The sequence below is a fragment of the Corvus kubaryi genome, unplaced genomic scaffold (assembly GCF_017639235.1).
Source record: "Corvus kubaryi isolate FWS band 111438036 unplaced genomic scaffold, C.kubaryi_AGA036_p1.0 78, whole genome shotgun sequence".
In the NCBI taxonomy this organism is placed as follows: Eukaryota; Metazoa; Chordata; class Aves; order Passeriformes; family Corvidae; genus Corvus; species Corvus kubaryi.
This window is the reverse complement of record NW_024582065.1, coordinates 10364917-10386660: the sequence shown is the minus strand read 5'-3', so window position 1 is coordinate 10386660 and position 21744 is coordinate 10364917. Positions and strand designations below refer to the sequence as shown.

Sequence of the window (21744 nt, the reverse complement as noted above, 5' to 3'; positions counted from 1 at the left end):
CGCCCGCCTCGCCCGCGCCCCCTGGCGGTCCCGGCGCGGCTCCGCACGCGGCTCCGTGAGGGCCGCAGGAGCGCGGGGTCCGGGCGCGGGTTCCCCGCGGAGCGGCGAGCCCGGGGGGCCCGGGCAGGGCTTCCGAACAGCCCGGGCGCCCCGCAGAGCACCGCGCCCGCGCTCCGGGAGGTCCGGGCAGGGCTTCCGAACAGCCCGGGCGCCCCGCAGAGCACCGCGCCCGCGCTCCCTCCCGGCCCCAGCAGCGGGTCTGGCCGCTCCCGGAGAAGAGGCGGTGAAGTGCCGTTCGTTCGCGTCCGCTCGCTGCAGCATGGGCTGTGCCTTTCCCTTCCCGGTGCATTGACGAACCTCTCGGAACCTCCAAACTAAAACCGGGTTTAGGTTCAGGTCCGGGTGATGATGCTGCTGGGTAGTGACCATGTGTGTTCTTGGCAAGGCAGTCAAAGAGGGCTTTGTGGGATTTTTGGTAATTGAGAGTGGTACTTGAAGCTACGAGGCAAAAGGATGGTGCACCTTTCTCCGATTTACAGCTTATCTAAAGGCAACGTTCAGGCACAGTGTGTGCAGGCCTCACTACGGAAAAACATTGGCTCTGTGGACTGGTAGCTACATGCGGGATTCACCCAGCCCATCAGACTGGCCTGCAGTTTTGCATGTTAGAGAACAAAAGTCTAGTGAGGGTATGCAGAGGAAGCTTTGAGATACTGCATGATGCCCAGAATACATTTAGAAAGCGTCTTTCCAAACTCCTGGTTACTAAAGGTTTTCAGTGCCTATCAAATGCAGAGCAGTTTAAACATCTTCAGATATCCCAACTAAATGTATGAGTGTGCTTTTCAAAGCATAAAAATTCAATTTGAGAATAAACTGTAAAAATAACTTTAAACATAGGTTTGAGATCTGCTTCTGAGTCCTGATGCTCACACCACCAATAATTACATCAAAGCCAAAGGCACTATATGGGAAGGTATTTTCCCTACACTTTCCTCCCCCTCAGAGAGGCTAAAGAAAATTAATTTCATATGAATCTCCAAACATTTAATAGACTATTCTTATTTGAGTTTATCCTATTGGTGTACTGCCAAGCAACACACTTTCCTCTAATACTTATAGCATCAGTTCCCACTAGAGAAAAAGTACCGAGTTCTCTCGCAAAATGTTTTCCGCTCTGTCCTGTATCACCATGTCAGGACATTAAAACAGAAGTCCATGGGCTACAGCCTTTCAAAAATATACATTAGTTACTGGTATTTCTACAGGAATTTGGAAAAAACTATCTGAAAACTAGTTAACTTCTTATCCAAATGATTATGAGATTCCGTCAGAGTTTCCAGTCTGCCGCTTAAAGTACGGTAAAATGGTGTTGTTCACTGCCCAGGTAGGTCTCATGCAGCACAGCAGGACAGCCTCTGAAATCCTGGGTATAAACCCTGCTCTGCTAACAGTGGAATCACCCAGCACCTGCTCCTCTTGAAGGTGTCATAATGAGGACTGGAAACCTCTTTTTCTGTTCTTGTTTTAGGCTTCTGCTATGTACAGCACCTTAAATGACCCCTACATAACATATTTTAAAAGATCAGCCAGCACCCTCTGGTGGAAAAGAATGCATAGACAAGCAATGTTACTTTTGACAACGTCATTAGCCATATAATTTCCCAGAATTTTAATGAAATGTTTCTGGCTATAACTCAACTGACTTTTGACTTAATATTCAATTTAAATTTTTCTTAAACCCATGCACAATACAATTGTACTATGCTGTTTCATATAGTTCATGAAATGTAGCATCCATGAGATTGGGCTTCATTTTCTCTGCGTGATTATTGCTGGAAGAGTATAAATTCCATATGTCATGTTCACTGGCTAGTCTACCTTCTCCTCAACCTGTTTTCAATAAGTTTGCATTATGAAAAGCAATGGGGCCTGTGTCTGCATGTACACAAAGATCAGGTGAACAGAACCAGTTCTTTTTAACTGGAACCAATTTTTTCCCTTAGCCTTCTTAACAAAACTTCTTCACAAAATCTTTGTCTTCTATTTCCTGCTTTGCTGAAAGTGGTATTTTATAGCACTTTTCAAACAAGTATCCAATCTCTCAGTCTGTTTTTCCCTTGATGCTGAATTCAGAGATGCCAGCTAGGATGAGAAAAATTCGGGTATTTCAGAACATTCATAGAATCGGAATGGTTTGGGTTGAAAGAGACTTAAGAGCTCATCTCATTCCACCTCCCTGCCATGGGCAGGGACACCTCCCACTAGCCCAGGTTGCTCCAAGCCCTGTCCAACCTGGCCTTGGGCACTTCCAGGGATCCAGGGGCAGCCACAGCTGCTCTGGGCACCCTGTGCCAGGGCCTCACCTCCCTCACAAGGAAGAATTCCTACCCAGTATCTCATCTATCCTTGCCCTCTGGCAGTGGGAAGCCATTCCCCCTTGTCATGTCACTCCAGGCCCTTGTCCTAAGTCCCTCTCCAGCTCTCCTGGAGCCCCTTTAGGCACTGGAAGGGGCTTTAAGGTCTCCCCAGAGCCTTCTCTTCTCCAGGTGAACTGGTCCCCAGCTTTCTCTGCCTGTCTCCCATAGCAGAGATGCTCCAGGGACCTGATCATCCTTGTGGCCTGGATACAGTGCTCCCAGTGGTGGGTCTCATGGGAGTTAATTTAGTTCATGGAATAAAGTACTTTCATTGAATATCTTCGCTGAAATAACCTGAAGTACTTTCCACTTATTAGAGACAAACTCTAAACAAGCAGGTAAGTTAAAGTTTAACAACACATACTGTACTATGACACTGTAATTATTGCCACGGATTGCAACTTTAAACAAACATGACCTACCCAATGTCAATGATGTACCCTTAGGTAGAACTAGATAAAGTTGAAATCCAATGCTAGAAAAAAAAGCTGAATTAGAGTAAAAATTGAATAATTTTAAAGTGCAAAGGATATCAGAATTATTCTACTAGCTAGACATTTTTAAAATTTTAAAATCTTACACACACAACTATAATTTCCCTTCTTTCCATATTTTCATGGGGACAAAACTGGCAGAAAAGGGGTCCTTTGAAGTTATCAGCCAGATTACATGGGCAAATGACCTATGTCATCTCCCGCCTGAGCACAGTGGAACTCTGTGTCTTCACATCCAAATATTTTCCTCTCTATACAAGGAGAGAAACCAATATTTCGAAAGACTGGTCAGATACTGTGAAGTCTTCTCATGTGTTATGAATGGCTCTTGAAGTGACAGACACTGTGTTACATTGTGTGAAAATTTCATTGTAACACCATTTAAGCTTTCTCTGACTAGCTTGGCAAATTTCAACTCATAAAACCTACCCAGTTTTCTAATCTTGTTGCTTTGGTGATATCCCTTCATTGTTTTCCCACGTTTTCTCTTCCAAAAGCAACTGTGGTTCTTCACTTTTATGTGTTTTTCCATTAATCCTCAACAAGTCTATTTTCTTACCATCGCATTTCCTTTACACCTAGCCAGGATCACTGTCCTTTGTCTGCTTACTGCGTTTTCAAACAAACACCTTTGTAATTTCTCTGATACTGCCTCATACTGATGAACCTTACAAAACTGCCTCAAAATGTCATCTTCAGAGCCCTCCTTTGTTTTAATGACAGGAGAGTTCACTCTGGGTGCTCTGATCAGAACTCTTCAATCTTTTCCTCTTCTGGCAACATCTGTTGTCTTTTGGTTTAGAGTACAAGATTTTTGGGGAAGTTGCATCAGAACATGTCTGTCTTCAACAAGAGTCCAAAAAAAAAAGCTGTTTGATAGTGGACATAGAAGTATGAGCCTTCATGAAAGTACAACTTTTCTCTGTCCTTGACCAAACTCCACTACATTCAGGGACAGGTGACCAGGACTGGTAGTTTACCACTACCCATAGTGGCATATTTACCTTTTGCTAGTGCTAGAATTTTGTGCTTTTCAAAATTATACAATTTTTAAATGGGAGGAAAAAAAAAAAAAGGCAATTTAAAGGAAAAAATGTTTTATCTCATTAAGATTTTTAAGTGACTTTTATAATTTCAATACCACTCGTGTTATAGGGCATGCTATCTAGACACTATTGCACACACCATGCATGCCTGTTGCTCCAGTGCTGCAGACATACATCCCATTATTATTGAAAACCACATTTCCAGAAGCACTAGAAACATACACTTCTATGGGAATGAAACTACCTAGCTCCCTTCCCCCATCAGTCCCAAAACGTTTGGTGCCCTTAGGGGAAGTAAAGGGTAAATTTATCTAGAATCCTTTAACTTAGATTGTACTTGGAGAGCAGTATACAGAAAACACAGCACATTTTTTGATGGACTAAAGGACGTAAAAAGCATCCAGCTGTAATGAGGATGCTTCCCACTTGCCATCAAACAGCAATTACTGAGGTACCAGGGCCTGGGAGTGCTGTTGCACCTGCACACTCCACGGAATTTCCACAAGGTGTCCAGTGTTGTGTGACACCAGTGCTGCCACCCAGTGCACAGGCTGTCTGCTGCAAACACATTCAGGATGCTTACAGGGCAGATGTCGAGGACCATGTCAGCTCACGCTCTTCCCAAACTCGCAAGTCTGCTGCTGTAACTGGTCTCTGAATGGAAATTTATAAATGAAGGAAAACCAGCAAATATTTTCTGTAGGACCTGCAGAGCACCATGGCTCTAAAAGTAAACTTCATCAAGTTCCACAGACTAACCTTGCTGCATCTTATTTCTGACCCTGATAGCTGCCTGACCAGCTGAAGCAATTTTCCCAACTCAACAAAACCAAACCAACAGAGGTATGGAATACTAGCAGCACGCCGTGTTCTCTCTGTTCTCCAGGTAAAGGCAACAGTGTTTATCCCTCTCCTAACAGTCAGGTCTTGTTTACCCCATTCTGCATTACTGGCAGTTTCAGACCTTGTAAGAAGGAGATCTGAAGGGAGGTTTTGCTGGAATAGCTACTCTGACACCAACGGGGACTCAGGGACTAACCCACTCAACTCCAGCCCCTCCAAATCCCATGGTCGGTCAAGATAACCATGGCCTACAGCTCCACTGGGGATGCTCCTGTTAAATTCAAGGTTGTGGACGAGGAGGAGTGTACCTACACTTGCTAGGAGCAGCATCAGCCCTACTGATACATGTGGCAGAACACAAAACATAAATGCTGCTGTGGGAAATGAAGCAGGGTGTCTCTCCCCAGGAGACCTGCCTTGGAGCGGCACGGATGGATTGCCACCACCTGGCTGGGTTTTTGGTTTTGCTTTGAAAGCTGGATGAGGTTTTGGAGCACAAAACTCAAATGATCATCTGTTCAGAACTAAGCAATTAATGCTGGCAAGTAGTTGTCTCTAAAGACTCTTGATTTCTAGTTGGTAGATGAGTATTAAAATGCTTCTTGTAGTACTTCAGTAATAGCATCTAAAATGCAAGCCCCTTAGTAATTAAATATCTAAATGTAGACACTGACACCACAGATTTGCTCTAGAAGCATTTTAATTTACAAACAGCAATTCCGATTGACTTTATACCATAAAAAAAGCAATTTACAAGCAAGAAACAAATTCATCAGAACAAAATAAAGCAGCACAGAAATATTCATGTCACAAATCTAAAAACAAAGTGAATACAAGAGTAAAATATCATTTGAATAAATATTTTAAAGTTCATGCTATAAAATAATCCTTAATGGCAAGTTACTAATTGTTACAGCATCAGCTTAGCTAGCTTCATTTACTTCACGTGGCGATGAAGTGCAGAGGTGTGAGGTTCCCGGTTTATATTGCAAGATAATGACACCAAGTCAAGTCATTCAAACTGTTCAATTATTTATCTTGAAAAATAACCATACAAATAAAAGTTATTTAAAAATACAACTTTTCAGTCAGAAACAAACACTGTTAAAATCGTGCAAGAGCTCTACCTCTAACCAGATCTACAACCAGAGGCTCGGTTTGAGTCCAAAGGCTGAATCCCTGGCCTGTGGGAATGGGAGAGTCAGCAGTTCTGTATCTGCCATGGCAGGAGTGAGCTACAGGAGCAAGAAGCGAACCTGCTCAGTCAGTGATACGTGGCTTCACATCCCCTGAAGAAATACAGGAACACATGTCCCAGGCTTACTTATTTGTTTTTTTTTTTTTTTTTTAATGTAAACTTGCGCAACTTAAGTTAATGCTGCCACAGGGATGTGCAAGTAGTATTAAATCTACAATATTAAATACAACTATTCTGGCACTTGATAAAATATATGTAAAATGCACACAGATTATAAAGTTTGAACATTTTGAATGACTTTACTAAACTTCCAATTTGATCACTGAGTATTATGAAATTTACAATTCATGAAATAAAGAGATTCATATAAAGAATTTACATAATTCCCCAAATACTTTCAAATATAAAATTTAATAAATAACCCTGACCAGTCAAAAAGCACCATTCAAGGGTAAAATTCCCTTGGAAAATAGATTAGGTGTTGCATATTTGAGTCCCTTTCAATGGTTTCATGTGAAACCCGTTTAGAAAAATGACAATAAAAGAATCACAGTAAACTAATACAAAAATTCAAATAATATATATATATTTAAAGGTAAAGCTTATTCAATATTTTCCCAGCCCTTGATTTTATTCCTGTTGTTCTTCCCATAATTCAGCCTAAACATATTAAGAGGCCTCATCATTTTGTCTAAAAGTAAACCAAAGGCTTCAGCATAAAACATGAATTTATGCTGGGGAAGACTACATTAAAACTCTAAATTTAGGCCGACAGTCTACCCTGCTGACAGTGAACGGACAGTATCCTTTATGCTACAGAAAGATTTCACACTCAGAAAGCAGAGCCAATCTTGAGGCCTTAGTGACCAAACTGAACCTTCAATATACTGTAAGTATTTACAAAGCTATTTTCTAAATGTATTTACAAGTTTAAAAGAAATAATAGGGAAGATAACTGATAAAGAAAACTAAAATAGTTTAAAACCAGTAAAATACTTTAAAACCAGAAACATTAGCAAAGGTATAAAATCCTTTATTTTCACAGTTTGTCAGAATAGGTTAAGCATCTAGAGGAAAGGACACTGTCACTGTTTTCACATTTGTCTAGATTTAAAAAGGTAGATTAAGAAGAGACTCAATTATGAACCAGCCTGTATAATTTCATTACTTATTTTGCTGTCAAATATTTCTTCACACATTTTATTGACTTCTGCATTTATTGTAAATGAAATGTGTAACAGCTCTGTGCTGAGAACTGCACAGACACGAGACATTGTACAGTATTTCCATCATTTGCTAAAGTAATGGCCTCCTTCTGGGTGGCCTGGTGACATAAACTTCATCAGGCCATGCCTCGTGTCTGTGACCGTGTTGATCCTGGCACCCCGTTATGTGACAAGGCACAGTGGAATTGCTGCTGCCAGGGGTGACGGCGGTGCTCAGAAGAGCTGCGCACCGGGCGCTGCCCGAGCCCAGGGCGGCCGGAGCTATGGCTTGGCAATCAGGAACGCTGCCCGGGCGGGCAGGGAACGGCGCGCCCGGCGCCAGCCGGGGCACACAGGACTTGCACACTGCTGAATCGTGGGTTTGTAGAAAAATGGATCATTTCCTGCCCCTTAACAGTCTGTTACAATGTTCTGAACCTGAACCTGTACAATCAACGTGATGGTTTTTTGTTTGCTTTTGTCTGAGACAATTTTGGATAAGTCACTCTTTGGTAAACTCAAACCATTTTAATACATTTACAAATACAAAGAACTAGATTTAAATAATGCTAAGATTGTGACACAGAGAAATTCAAGAAATATAAAATTTGTACCCATATCCTGCTATCCTCAACTCATCCTTCCAGGGAAAAAGTCACACCAAAGGCACCACAGCACAGGTTCAAGATAAAGGGTTAATAATAACTGTATATTTCTTGGATTTTGCATGTCTCAAACTTAAATTACCAAAACACACTTTTTGCATTAATTACTTAAAACAAACACTCAAGGAAAAACTGTATCAGAAACACCATGTTTTTAGGTGGGTAAACATACAGACTACCTGCCCTAGACACAGACTATCCCTTCCCTTACTGGAAACAAAATTTCTGTTGTTGATTCTAGGACAGAAACATCTCTCCACCCCCTGCCTCTTTATTTAGGCAGTTTTAGGACAAAGAGGCAAATGATGTACTCAATTTAACTGAAACTGCTCCAATGGACCGGGGGGGGGTTATACCGTAAATCCATGTTTGAGAGATTAATTCTTATTGCAGACTGTCACAATAATAAGAACTAGTGTATTTAATAAAGCTACTGCACAAATATGCCCCAGCTTCACAGGGGCCAAAATGTTTTAATAGACAGCAAACCTACCATTTTCTCTCCAATAATTTAGAAATGAGCTTTTATTTTCTAATTTTTGGGAGTTAGACAGCACAGTCACAAAGGTATTTTCAGTATCAGCTAAACAAACATAAGACCAAATAATATAAAATCTGTATTCTAAGGAAGTATGTGATTAATTTAATAATTAATTCTGTTCATCAGGTAGAATTCAGGTAGAATGTTAAACAGTAGTGTTTGCCAGTCCATGCTTTTGAGGTCTCTTAAGCCATTGTGTTTTTTGTGGTATGGGGTTTTTTTTGTTTGAGGGGTTTTTTTGTTTTGTTTTGTTGTTTGGTTGGGGGTTTGGGGGGGGGGCTTGGTTCGCGCCGGGGGGGCTTTTGTTTGTCTATTGTTGGGGATTCTTTCTTCTTAGCCATTATGATTATGTTTCACATTTTATATATTATACTGACCTAAATTATGAAGTTAGCACCATATTAAAAACACGTATTTGGTGAAACAAAAAAGATTAGAGTATTTTTAAAGTTGTTGGTAGCTCCTTTAGGGAGGAAAAAAACACTGAGAAAACAGAGAAGCCATATCAACTCTGTAATACTCACACATGAAATAACATATTGCTCAAAATTCCCATAGAGTATTTGTTTTTCTATACAAAAAAAGTACAAATTCCAAGTGCTGGCATATCACTCGGAGATTTAAGTAGGAAGTCAACGTGCACCTGAAAACAGCTCTCTGTGAAGAGACCTATTAAAATACTGCTTGGAAATACTGTGGTTTAAACTACATCTCTCTCATGTTTTAACCAACCATGAAGAGTGATGAAGTTAAGTTTAATTACCTGGTATGGTTCTACAGTACGAAATGAAGGTAGATTCTGAGGCCAGTAAAAACACACTTTAGACCACAATGCTACTTTTAGGTTTGCTAATATTTTTTTTCTTTTTTTTTTTTTTTTAATATATATATATATATATGTGTATACCTATAGATATATAGATATATCTATCTCTATATATATAAAAAGGTCAGCACCACAGGTTGTCCAGCTTGCATTCTAGACAACTAACAAAACCCTTCAACAATTTAACCATAGTTTAATAGATTTATGGCATTTGGTTTACATATGTTATAAAGCAAAGCTATTAAAACAAGGTAATTCACTTTGCTCACTTTTGCACACAAAGTAATAGTTTAATAAAATGAAAACCAAACAACATTCATTTAAAACCAAAACCATCCTCCCAAAGTACGAAGTTCTAAACCCTAAGCAGAGAGGAGTACTAACAGTTGATAGAGTGGCATATGGTATCAGTCTTGACATACTTTTACATTCACCTCAACCAGAATAGGGAAAGTGAAAGCATTTTATATATATAAAGCAAATTTATATATATAAACAGACTCACTACCAAAACCAGTTAGTAAGAGCGAACAGATTTCATTGTGACGTGAGAGGAGTCAAAGCTGTAATATTCTCTCTCCCCACTGCTGTGTAACTCATTACCAGCAACAGGATTTAAGAAATAAAGGAAATTACAGCTTCTCTGAGCATTCAGCAGAGCTGCCAACTTTATTCTAATACCTGTCCCCACTGGCATTTTTGTCTCGCCAGATCAATCAGCAGGGACACTTCAGCAGACTCTTCCTTTCCTTTCCCCAGTATACTGTCTTTATACTCTGAGCATCTTCAAATAAAAAAAAAACCCCAAAGAAATCAGCCTCCTTCAAAAACAAAGAATACTTTTGTAGTCTTCTCCAGAAACCATTTCTAACTGATTTCCAGAAGGTCAGGAAAACTAAAAGGCTGTTACACTTGTACTGATGATTACTAAAATAATAAAATACTTTAAAAATACATTAGTAATATGCTTGTCTGTGTTGCACTTAGATGTAATATTTTAATCAGATGCATTAGACATTGCATGAATTTCCATACTAGAATCCATGGCTTCAGAAGCTGAAGCATCATTATCTACTTTCTGTTCCACAAACGCTTCTGTTCTGTCTGGAGACTCAACCCTGTTTCTTACTTCTGTAACCCCTGGGTGGTTTTTTCGCAAGTGCTGGTTTAGTGTACCCTGGAAAGGAAAGCATTTTCCACAGATCTCACAGCGAAAGGGTTTGTCATCTGTGTGACCACGAATATGATACTCAAGTTGGTCCTTACGGGTGTATTTCTTTCCACAAAACTTGCACACAAAAGGAGTTATTCCCATGTGCAATCGCATGTGTCGATCAAGGCTCCCTTTCTGGTTGAAAGATTTCCCACAGTAAATACAAATTAGCCTCTCATTGTATGGATACCAATGACCTCTTGTGTTTCTTTCCCGTGGACTATTTTCATATCCGGGATTACTCACCATGGACTCACTGTCAGCCCCTTGCACCAAGCCCTGGACATCACTATGCAAGTGACCTGTAGGTACTCGTTTTTGGCGTGCACGACCTCCTCTGAAACAGCTCAGCATGGACCTTGAAGGACTTGTATTGCTCAGGCTTCCAAAGGTTTCTGACACACCTGTAGCCTGTGATGAGGCATGGGTAAATGAATAAACATGTTGTAAGACAGACCCATAGGAACCAACATTTACTGCCACCACCTGCTCTCCATCCACCATTTCAGTGTGGTATCCATCATCACCAAGGGAAGAGCTATCAGAGCAGCTTGGCCTGTCAGACTTTTCCATTTTAACTTTCACCTCTGCAATCTGACTTTCCCTTACTATCAGGTCTCCTTGCTCATGATCACCTTCAATCTGAATCTCATATTCAGAGATACTCCCGCTGCTCCCTCGGTCTGAATGCCCTTCTTCTTGCAGACGACTACGAAGAGCTTTGCCTGGAGTAGTTTCCATCCGAAGATCGCTGCCTGCTGTTGACTGTCGCACCTGAGAGCAATAGGGAGGAGATATCTCAATAGGGTTGGCAAAGTAGCTGCTGTCTTTAACGCCATTGCGATTCTCTGAATTTTCTTCGGCACCAACAGTGACAGAATCAACATCACCAACACTGATCTTTGAATGGATACTCTCCAGTATCTGCGTGCACTTGTCAATGACGCACTGCATCTGTAGGAAGCTAGCTGCAGTCAGAAAACTGACAACGTCCTTCAGCTGCAAGGACATCCTTCCAGTGTAACAAAAAGAAAGCAACTGTTCAAAAACATTGGGGTTTTTAATAACTGATATAGATAGGCCACTCATAGTGCTTAATGCTGAATGGTCACGAAAATACGGAGAACTGGCAGCTAAGACAGCTTTATGGGCACGGAACGGCTGACCCTGGATGTGCACGATTATGTCACAGAGCTTCCCTTGCAAGCGGAGTTCATTTAACTGGCTCAGAACAGTGTTGCTGTACTCGGGCACATCAAACTGAATGAAACTGCTGCTGTCCATTTCTACAGATGTAAAGAGTAATCTGAAAGAAAAATTAGAAGATTTACAACAGAGAATGAATATGGAGTTTTCCATTTCAAAAATAAATGCTTGCAAATGTTTAATAACCACATTGATCTGTTAAAGGTGCATTACAAGAAAACATTTAGCATAAATACTTGGCATAATAAAAAAAGTAGAGTCTTAATCTACATTTCTTGCATTTCGATAATTTGAATTATCCCTCTGCAACATTCACAACGCAGTTGCTCAGAATACATCACAGACTCTCTGGGACAGTCTGTCCTCAAAGAAACTGCGATTTCATTACCTGGCAAGAAGTGCAGAACAATCCACCCACCCAAAAGAATACCAATTTTATAGCCATTAGGCAAGGTAAACACCCTGAGTAGGTGTTCAAGCCAGGTACTACAGTGCCACTTGCAGGGAACTGCATTGTTAAATTTCCCAAGAATGATTGTTGGAAGGTAGTTCATGAAGTTTGAAAAATCTCCTAAGGAAAAGTCACAGGCATGTGTGTATGTGTGTGCATTTGAAAGAAAAGTGTTTGAGCCACCCATGGACTTTCAACTTTTTTAAAAAAAAATTCTTTTGTGATTTTAATTTTTTTTTAATAAACCACGATGTGAACTTTGAAGCTCATCTGACACAGCAGTGATTTCCTAGCTAGAACAATTTGACATTTAAATTCTAACCTAACTTAAAAGCCATAGGTACTCAAACATGAGGAAAGGGCACTCAAAGAGCCTTTAAAGTAATATATAGAGTTCCAAACAAAAGCTAAAGAAAAGCACTTTCCACAGATTACTATTGTAAAAAGCATACACACACTTTCAGCCTGAGAACGTCGATCTGCAGCATTACCTTACATTTCCAAGACTGGGCACTAATCAAGTGCCCAAGAACCTTCAGACTTTTATTGCTATTCTTGTTCTTATTAATGCAGAAGTCTAAAGACATAATATTGCCACCATACCTGCTTTTCCAATTGAACAAACAGATCTCAACATCATCCATTGACTTCAGATGCAGGAAGCATGTCCAATGTATCAAAATATACTAGCGGATTTTTTTTTCTATTATGTTACATGCTGTAATGGGACATATGGACAATTTAAATCAAATTATGAAAATTCAGGTGTTCTAAAAAGAAAATCAACAGGTAGAAATAGGATTAAAAGTTTAAAAGGAAGAACTGGAGCTCTATCAGCTGACTCTCACTTAAAACTAACATTCGCAACCTTAGCAAATGGAACTTCTTTTCAGCAAACACAAGAAAGCCAGCTTCCTGACTGAACATTGTCTGACTTAGAAAACTGGCAAAAACTCTCACAGAACATTCAAAATCAAGTTATCAGACTTGCTAAACATGTTCTCTAAGCTACCAGTGCCATTATCCATTAAAATGGGTAAACGGGACTTCATTTGAGATTTTTTGGCTGAGATGTAACAGCGAGGAAAAAGACATTTTACAGGCTCTTATATCTGAGGTGGGAAATAAGGACTGCAAGATGGCCAACAGAAGTGATATGACTGCAGCAATCCATTCAGAGATGGCTTTGGCAGGACAGTTCTTTTATTCAGCGAACAAAGCTACAGAACGGTTCAGAGTTGTGAGCTGATACAAGTCAAAAACCAAACAGTACAACACACAACCTATCCCAGTGGTGGGGTAGTTACACGGCAAGATTAACTTTGCTTTTCTGAGCATCCCTGCCTGTTGTGCTGAGAACCACTATCCCAGTCCCATGGGGAAGACAGGAGTTCCAGCAGTTGGATGCATGTTTGTGTCACAAATGAGTGTTTTAAGGTCACTTAAAGAATCACCAGGGAGGAGGGAATGCACCACCACAATCTGTCATCTTCACTTGTGTCTTACAGGGCAGCAAGCTTCTTAGAAACCCAACACAGGAAACTTTTAATTTGTGGGACTTATTAGCTATGCACGGATGCAACATCAGCCATTCCTGATTAAATTTCTCTTTGCTAAATGGAAAAAGAGCTTTTGTTGACCTGAAGTGACATGAATGGACAAGTTACCTGGGTCAGCGACTGTGTACAAACCAAAAGACCAGTCCCCAGCAGCAATAATTTGGCATTCCAGTCAAGGATGTACAGAAAGTTTGTCACGCATGGACAGTGGCCTTCCTCCTTGTCCCATATTTCCCTAAGGGCTCCTACCCAGCGAAATGGAGAATAACTTACTCCTGGAGAAAATATTAAAATATAAATTGTCACCACTAGCACTGGTCCAGACAGAAGGAATGAATTAAGGATAGGCACCTGACAAGAAAGAAGATGGACATTTTATGCCGTACAATGGAGGAAAAAAAAATTATGTTCTTTTCATCATGGCATCTCTAGATGAACTCACAGTTCCTGGGACATGGCCACACATTGAAAATGGACTGTAAACACGTACCGGAGAAAGGGTGAGAAGGACACCAAGGAGACAGGAATCCACAGTGATCCTTGCCCATCATGACTGTTAGAACATCCCATTATCTCCATATGCATATACATATCTGTAAGTAACTCTACATCCTTGTTTTCAGTTGTTTCATCTTTCTTTAGGGAAACAAGCTTATTTTGCTTAGGATGCTAGGATTAAACAGCACATCCTGGCAGTGAGTGGAGAGGATGATGGAGTTAAAGGTCTGTAAGTCTGTTCGTCAGGGTAGCAGAAAAGCAGTAAAAACCTCCAACAGGGATCAAGCGAACACAGTGCTGCTTTTAAAGCAAGCAAACAGGTCAAGTACACACTGCCTAAAAGGCAGTGCACAACAAAATTCTATACCCATCTGCTCCTAAAAAACAAAGTGAACAAGCTACAGCACACACTTGTGACTACTTTTCCACCTTAGTTTCTTCCTTTGCAGACACATGCTTCCTGGGACCGTGAAAACATCTGTGGAAAGCTGGGGTTAAATGACAATTATTTTGAAATACAGCAGCAGTGGGCAGAAGGGAATCCTTCTTCCACTTTCAGCCACAACCTTAAAACTCCAGCTAGAGGAGAACTGACCAGGTTACCAATGGACACCCCATTCAGGAGCAGGCAGGACGGTAGCAGGAACAGCACTGAGGCTGCAGTAATTTTGCCAGGGTTAGTACCAGAGCACCCCAACTACCTTGTATCAACTTGGGAGAGCAAGACCTGGGGGAAAACCTGGGCATTACATGGATCAGAGAAGCAGGCACCACTCGCTATGTTTTGTTGGTGAATAACAGCCAGAAGAAAAATGATCTTATTTATTCCCAAAAGTCCCAAATGTCACTATCTAGAAAATGAAAGTAATCCATAGATTATATTACCATACACAAGAAGGTTTTATTTTATTTGTATATAGGATCAAGTTAGCAGCTCCATAATAAAATTCTAGTAACATTAACCAAAATAATGTTCAGCAGGGTACTGTACTGTAACAATACTCAAATTATTCATCAGTGCTGGCAGAGCAGTAGCACTTTCAAGACAATAGTATTTATGGTTGAAACATTTCTGAAACAGTCCTGGAAGATCACTACAATTTGAAAAGGCTAGTAAGAACCCCTCAGTTTTTTTAACAGCTTCCTCCAAGTTGAAACATCTCCCTAACCTCTTCTCTTTTGGGGTCAGGCATATAGCATTAAACTGAAGCAAAAAGGTACTCTAAAGCACAAATTAACTTTGGACACATCCACTGTATGCTCTAAAGAAAAAAAATTTTCTCTGCAGTTAACCAGACAGTCATAATGAAAATTATACACATAATAATTCTTTACAAAATTAGCACAGGTGAAGAAGAAAAAAAAAAATTGCTCAGTCAGAAGTCCCATTCGGTACCTTTCGTGGTATCTCAGCACATGCAGAGGGAACCTGTGTTATTTAGGCTCAGGATAGTCATATAGAGCAATAGCTCAGAATCACGACAGTTTTATTTGCAATATACAAACTCAAGCATTTGGGGGGTAGTGAGAACTAAGACAACTTCAGCTGGACTCGATCCTCTTGGGTGCCTTCCAACTCAGAATATTCTGTGATTCTGTAAACTCACAGCAGTGTCAGGTACACTCATTGTTAAGAAGTAATGCACTTCATCTTGCTTTAGCTTTCACCCCTGCCTGGGAGTTAGTGTAAAGTTAGGGCAAAGTCCTGTAAAATTTCAGTCTGGACGCCTGTCTATGAATAGGTCCTCTCTTAACCTTTCCTCAAAAGTAGATCAAAGTATTTAAGGTTTTCATGGCTATTATGTATCCAAGAAACTGGCTGAAGGCACAGGCCAAAACTGGATACCAAGTTCACTAAGTCCTAGAAGGGCTATGTATTGAGCCTCCTGTCTATTTCTGTAGGAGATGATCCAGTCACACGCAAAAGAATCATATAAATTCTCTTTGCACCTGCATTACATTTATTCATCAGGGTTTTATACAACAAATGCAGCCCACAAAATGGCTTTAGTAGCAGTGGATCACTGCCCTATGTCCTCAAACAAAAGTGTTTATTGAAGTAACCTGTGAACATCAGAGTAATAGGCATTTAACATTTCTTACTAGATTTCAAAAGAAACTTCCTTTAAAAATTATGTTCTATGAAAACTCTTATTTAATTTAAAAAACAAGAATAGATGTTGACAAACCACGTTAGGTATTTAATTTTACTGACATCATACAGTAGCAGGGGAGAAGCATCGTATAACTATAACACGAAACTGTGTGTCTGCCAACATAGTATTAGTTTCTGCTTCTAAGTCTGCACCTGTTTAATTTCCTTCACTCACTGAAGTATGATTCACCATTCCCATAGCCAGATGAATGACAAAAATTATACTCATTTTAACTCACACTAAGGTGTGAGAAAAGATCCCTTGCATTTTCTTAAATTAGCGCAGCAACAAGGAATCCTTGGGAAAAAAACCACATTACAAACCATTACTGTTGTAGCACGTCTGAAAACAGAATACACAGAAAATCTAGGAGGGTCATAGCAAAAATTAAGACAAAAACAAAACAAAGTACTCCATGACACCAAAAATGCCTCTACCAGGCAACAAGCGACAGGACAAGAGGAAATGGCCTCACCCTGAGGTAAGGGAGGTTCCGGTAGGAAATCAGGAAGAATTTCTTCACTGAAAGGGTTGTTAAGCATTGGAACAGGCTGCCCCGGGAGGTGGTGGAATCACCATCTCTGGAGGTGTTAAATGACTGGATGTGGCGCTCAGTGCTCTGGTCTGGTTGAAAAGGTGGTGATCAGTTAAAGATTTGACTCGATCATCTTAGAGGTCTTTTTCAACTTTAATGATTCTGTCACACTCTCTCCATACACTATGCACTACTCAGAATACAGAGAAAAGGCAAGACAATGAACAGGTATTTGTATAAATCCGTGCACTCCTCCCCTGCATTTTGTAGGGGTTAGTATCTGCACCATCTCTGTGAGAACTCAAGACATCATCGCACATACATATCATCATTCAAGAGAATTTTAACCTAGGAATGTAACCTCATCAGCTGTGATCGTGGAAGTTTTTGGGCAACCATCTTCATCACTCTTACTCCTTTCAGACTGCATTTGCATCACTCTTCATATGTACAGAAGCCACGCTAATTAACACTAGTTGTATCAAAGAAAAACTGCCATCAATTATGTCACAGGCTAGAGGGGTCTCTAAGACACTCTTGAAATAATCTTTGAAAATAGGGAAGAGAGTGATCATAGAACATTTTATCAGCTTATACCTCTCGTAACAGTAAAATATTAATTATCCTTTAAAAGTCAACACATAGTGCCCTTGGATGGCCTTAAACGACGTGTCACACAGCACTGCTACTGTACTGAAATCTGCTGTACTCCAATCCCCAAAGCAGGGTAAGCTACCCCACTGCTAAAAAACAAGAGTTCAATTTTGCAGCCATTAAAAAATCCCAAAACTAAAAGAGGGTAAAAAACCCTCTCTCAATAATTATCTCCCAACAACTGAGATAATTTTTAAGTACAACAAACTTATAATAATACAAGCAGCACTATGCAAATATGTAGAATTGGTTTTTGCATTAATTCTTCACTTCCTCCAAAGTGCCCACTGGAATCAAAGAAGATACAGGCAGTTTGCCCAAATTATCTGTAGGAAAGCACACAACAAGAGGTGCACGTGGCCTATTATTAATTGAAAAATAGCCTTGAAAGTCAGTCTGCTTCATGTCTGGTTTAGGCTACAATACAAAATCAGTTAGGTGAAGACTACACAACAATTTAAAACTTCATTACTTTACCTCAAAAAATGCTGGAAATGCCCCGTTTCCTCAGAAACAGAAGGCAGTAAATGCAGGCTGAACTGTAGTTACTAGAAAACTTAGCTCTTGCACTTTTGTGTTGGTAGATACCAGAAAGCCCCAGTGAAGGTCATCATTCCTTCTCTGCAGCCAGACAGGCCACGTTCTACCCAAAGTACAGCTACAGAGAAACCATACACAAAGCTCCTGCTGGGCAGGTGAGAGCTCCGGCAGTGCTACGGGACACAACATCACCAACTGCCTGGGGAGCAAAGCAGTAACCCCTGACACTCAGCTCAGTAAAGCTTTACTAATTCAAACTTTTGTCTAACAAAAGTTCAAAAGGATTTATTTTTATCTCACCAAGATTCACAACATGATGAACAGAAAATCACTTCAAAGAGTGGATGATTTTAGCATAAAAATAAAATCAATTTATTTAGATGTATGTACATATATGGACACACATGTCAATACCAGGAACACTACAAACTCATTCTCAGTGGTCAGCATGGTGCAGCAGAGATATTATTGGAACTGCATATTTAGCATTTTATAGAAAGAAAAAGGAGCCTCTTATTTGAGCAAATATCCAAAGAAAGCAGATATGAAACTGAAGTCCAAGTGACACATTTGTCCCTTATTCTCTTAACTGTCTTCTTCACAAATGTTTGCCTGTGTGGGAGTGACTGGGGCAAAATGAAACAACTATCAATGCATAACAATAGTTTCACCTAACCCTTAGAAACCTCAATAGAAATAATCTCTAAATCTTGACCCTTGAAATCAAATTACCACAACAGTAGTTACAGGTATGTATCCATTTATGAATGCAAAAAAAAAAAAAAAAAAAAAAAAAAAAAAAAAAAAAAAAAAAAGTTACCTGGAGGCAAACTGGAGATAAGCCAAGATCAAAAGGTACCTTCCAAATCAAACTATTCTATGTGTCTATGATTTCAATATCAACAAAAATATTATGCGAGATAAATAAAACAAAGGGGCCTCTTGGTGATACCAAACCAACAAGATCTTACAAGTAATGATCAGAAACTTTTATTTTGTGCACAAATTTCACAACATCCCCATTATATAATGCTAAATAGCCACATTCGCTGAACATCTGACAACTTTGAGATGTCACTATCATCATAAAAAAACTTCAGCCTATATTTTGAGACTGATTATATATATATAGCCATAATTTCCACCAAGTGGGAAGAGGGCTCTTGAACCTTCTGATATTACAATACTATTTACTACCAAGGTAATACTTCATCACCACTGTCCATTTTAATCTGCCCACTTTTTTTTTTTTTTTTAAATAGTAGCCACTCTTCATCAAATTGTTGACTTTTTGGTTCTGATGTTTCTTTTAAGCAATGAAGTGACTATGTTCTCTAGAGATCAGCAATATTTTTTGCAGCAGATTTACAATAGCTGCGAAGAGCACATTTTCATGGTATTTTCCCAGCTCGCTCCTTGGGATAGATGGAACTGTTCGGAGCTGTCCCTGGACAGGCAACGAAGCTCAGGCACATTCTGATCCAGATGTTGAGGATTCCGTAACATGTAACAACTGCAGTGCAGCTAATCCTACATCACTTTGTTTTCCTTTGAAAACCAGGCTCACCCACATTAATGTTTCCGAGACTGTTCTGCCTTGTTCCAAATTAACTCTCAACTCTGATTTACTCTAAGCCAAATCCACCTCTGCGTGCTGTGCACACCTGCCGGGATTTGGAAAGACCCTTGCATTAGAGAGACTGGGGTTTCACTAGAACTTCCACCTTCTCTGACGGAACAGCAGCAGCTGAAAGGTCCCCGACTCCGGGCAATAAACACCTCCCCGAATGGGGCCAGGTTTGTTCCGCCCCAATCCGCCGTGCCGAGGATTTTACGCCTCGCTCGGGTCAACAGCAGACCCCGACACAGGCGCGTCCGCCCTCCCTCCCCACACGCCGAAGCTGCACCAGAGCCACCGGCTCGGGTTACGCGACAACTCCCGCCGAGGCACGGCCGGGCCAGAGCAGCCTCGACGAAGCCGCTGCCGCCGCTCCAGGCAGCCGAACCGAGCCACGGCCCGCCGGGCCGCGGTCGCCGCCCCCGCAGGGCCTGTCAGGCGCCGGGACCCCTTCCCGAGCACGGCCCCGTCCCAGCTGGGAGCGCCGCGCCGGCCCGAGGGCCAAGCGCCCTTCGCGCGGCCGCTCACCTGGGGCTGTCTGGGGCTCTCACATGGCGGATCCCGGCCGGCCCGGCCCGCTCCCACCGCCGCTTCCCGCCCGCTCCCACAGCCACTCGCACCCGGAACTGATTCCGCTGGCGGCCGTTCCGCTTCCTGGTGACGCCGCGGCAGCGGGCGGTGCCCCCGGGCCGCCCGGGAACCCGCCCCGCTCCCGGCGCGGAGCCCGGGCGCTGCCCGCCGCCGGGTAGGGCGGAACCGCCCTCGCTGCGCGACTCCTCACGAAGGCGGAAGGATTTGAGCATTAGCTGAAGCCGGTACGTACGCGGGTAGAGCTCCTTCGACAACTCTCACGGTGTGCAGCTCCAGAAGAGAACGCGCACTCAGAGCCATACCCCGTTAGGCACTCACAGATGCAGCGAGGGAGCTTTTGGGGGAGGACATCCCCCACTCCAGCTGTGAGCTGCCACTTTCACTGAGCAAAGAATTAAAAAGTTCACCTGTGTTACACTGGCCTTGCAACTCACAGAAATCGCTTCAGCAAGCACGCGCTGACCTTTCTTTTGAGTTATCTTGCGTATGCTTGTAGGTCAGGTAGTGCAACGATTCAGTTTATGAACCAGACAGTTCATGTACTACTTGGGAAGAGTCAGAGCGACTGGTGCCAGTAGGTCCGGCTGGGATATCCACCTGGTCTAACTGGACACCACATTCTGTCTTCTGGAGGTATGTCTTTCTCTCCCTTTAAGACACAGAACAGAGTCTTCATACCTTAGGTATTGAATGCTGATCAGATAAAGCAGCAGCCTGGGAAGCATCCTGGCCAGGGCACAAATAACAGAGTTAACAAACACACAGACAAACTGTATTTGTTCACTCAGATAAAAAAAACTCAAGCAACTAATTCTGAACAGGCAGAAAACTTTAGGCTTATTCTTCCGTGTTCAGTAAATGTAGCCAAAATAGAAAATTAATTTTCTTGTACCATATTCCATTTGAATTTGCTGAAGACTGTTACACAAATACTGACTTCTCCAGGTATTAACTGAACATGCTTTCAATGAGAGCGAGCTCATTTTTTGCTTAGGTAGCAAGCAGCAGCTGGTATGGTTCCTTGAGGACTGAGCAGATGGAGCTTGGACAAAATCAAGTGTTCAGTATGAGTACCTAAATTTAGTCAGGGAGAGAAGGAATCCTCACAGGAAGGTAAGGGAAACTTAATCTTTAATACTTTCCACAGCATGAAATTTCTTTTATACTTAGACAAGAAAAAAATCTATGTTACCTGTACCTACTTCAAATGTACCAAGAGGTCTTTGGGACATGCAGTTGCTGCTACTATGGAGTGAGTGTTCTGGAATTTTCCTAACAGCATGTACATTCTGTATTGTAACTTCAGAGATCACCATTCTGCAAAAACCAGTTACAACAAAGCCTGTTTGATAAATTTGAACTAGCATGGAAGCTAATTACCTAAAGCAGCAAAGAAATGGGCCCAATGCCACAAATTCATCAAACTTACTGTGTCTTAAAAATCAGGTTTTAGTTTAGTGTTTTCTTAGACTAGGCTGGCATGTT

The 21744-nt window shown here is 41.3% G+C and overlaps 1 protein-coding gene across 4 annotated transcripts; it reads right to left on the bottom strand.

The window, feature by feature from the left end:
• Positions 1-5485: 5485 nt before the first annotated feature.
• ZBTB34 (zinc finger and BTB domain containing 34) lies at positions 5486-20306 on the bottom strand. Of its 4 annotated transcripts, none has more exons than XM_042052724.1 (3): positions 20197-20283; positions 12712-12826; positions 5486-11757 (listed from the first exon to the last, which is right to left on the bottom strand). In XM_042052724.1, exons 2-3 carry the CDS (start codon positions 12750-12752, stop codon positions 10236-10238), a joined length of 1563 nt encoding a protein of 520 aa, XP_041908658.1. In that variant the 5' UTR covers positions 12753-12826; positions 20197-20283; the 3' UTR covers positions 5486-10235. The 4 variants fall into 4 exon arrangements, with proteins under 4 accessions (XP_041908658.1, XP_041908657.1, XP_041908656.1 ...); XM_042052723.1 differs by having other exon boundaries at positions 12712-13942; positions 20197-20280; XM_042052722.1 differs by lacking the exon at positions 20197-20283 and adding an exon at positions 13776-20175.
• Between the last annotated feature and the right edge of the window lie 1438 nt (positions 20307-21744).

Coding starts and splice junctions, on each gene's coding strand:
- ZBTB34 (XM_042052724.1), bottom strand. CDS start 12,752: ATGGATGATGTTGAGATCTGTTTGTTCAATTGGAAAAGCAG. Junction 11,758..12,711: donor TTGTTCAATTGGAAAAGCAG/GTATGGTGGCAA, acceptor TTTTTCTTTCAG/ATTACTCTTTACATCTGTAG.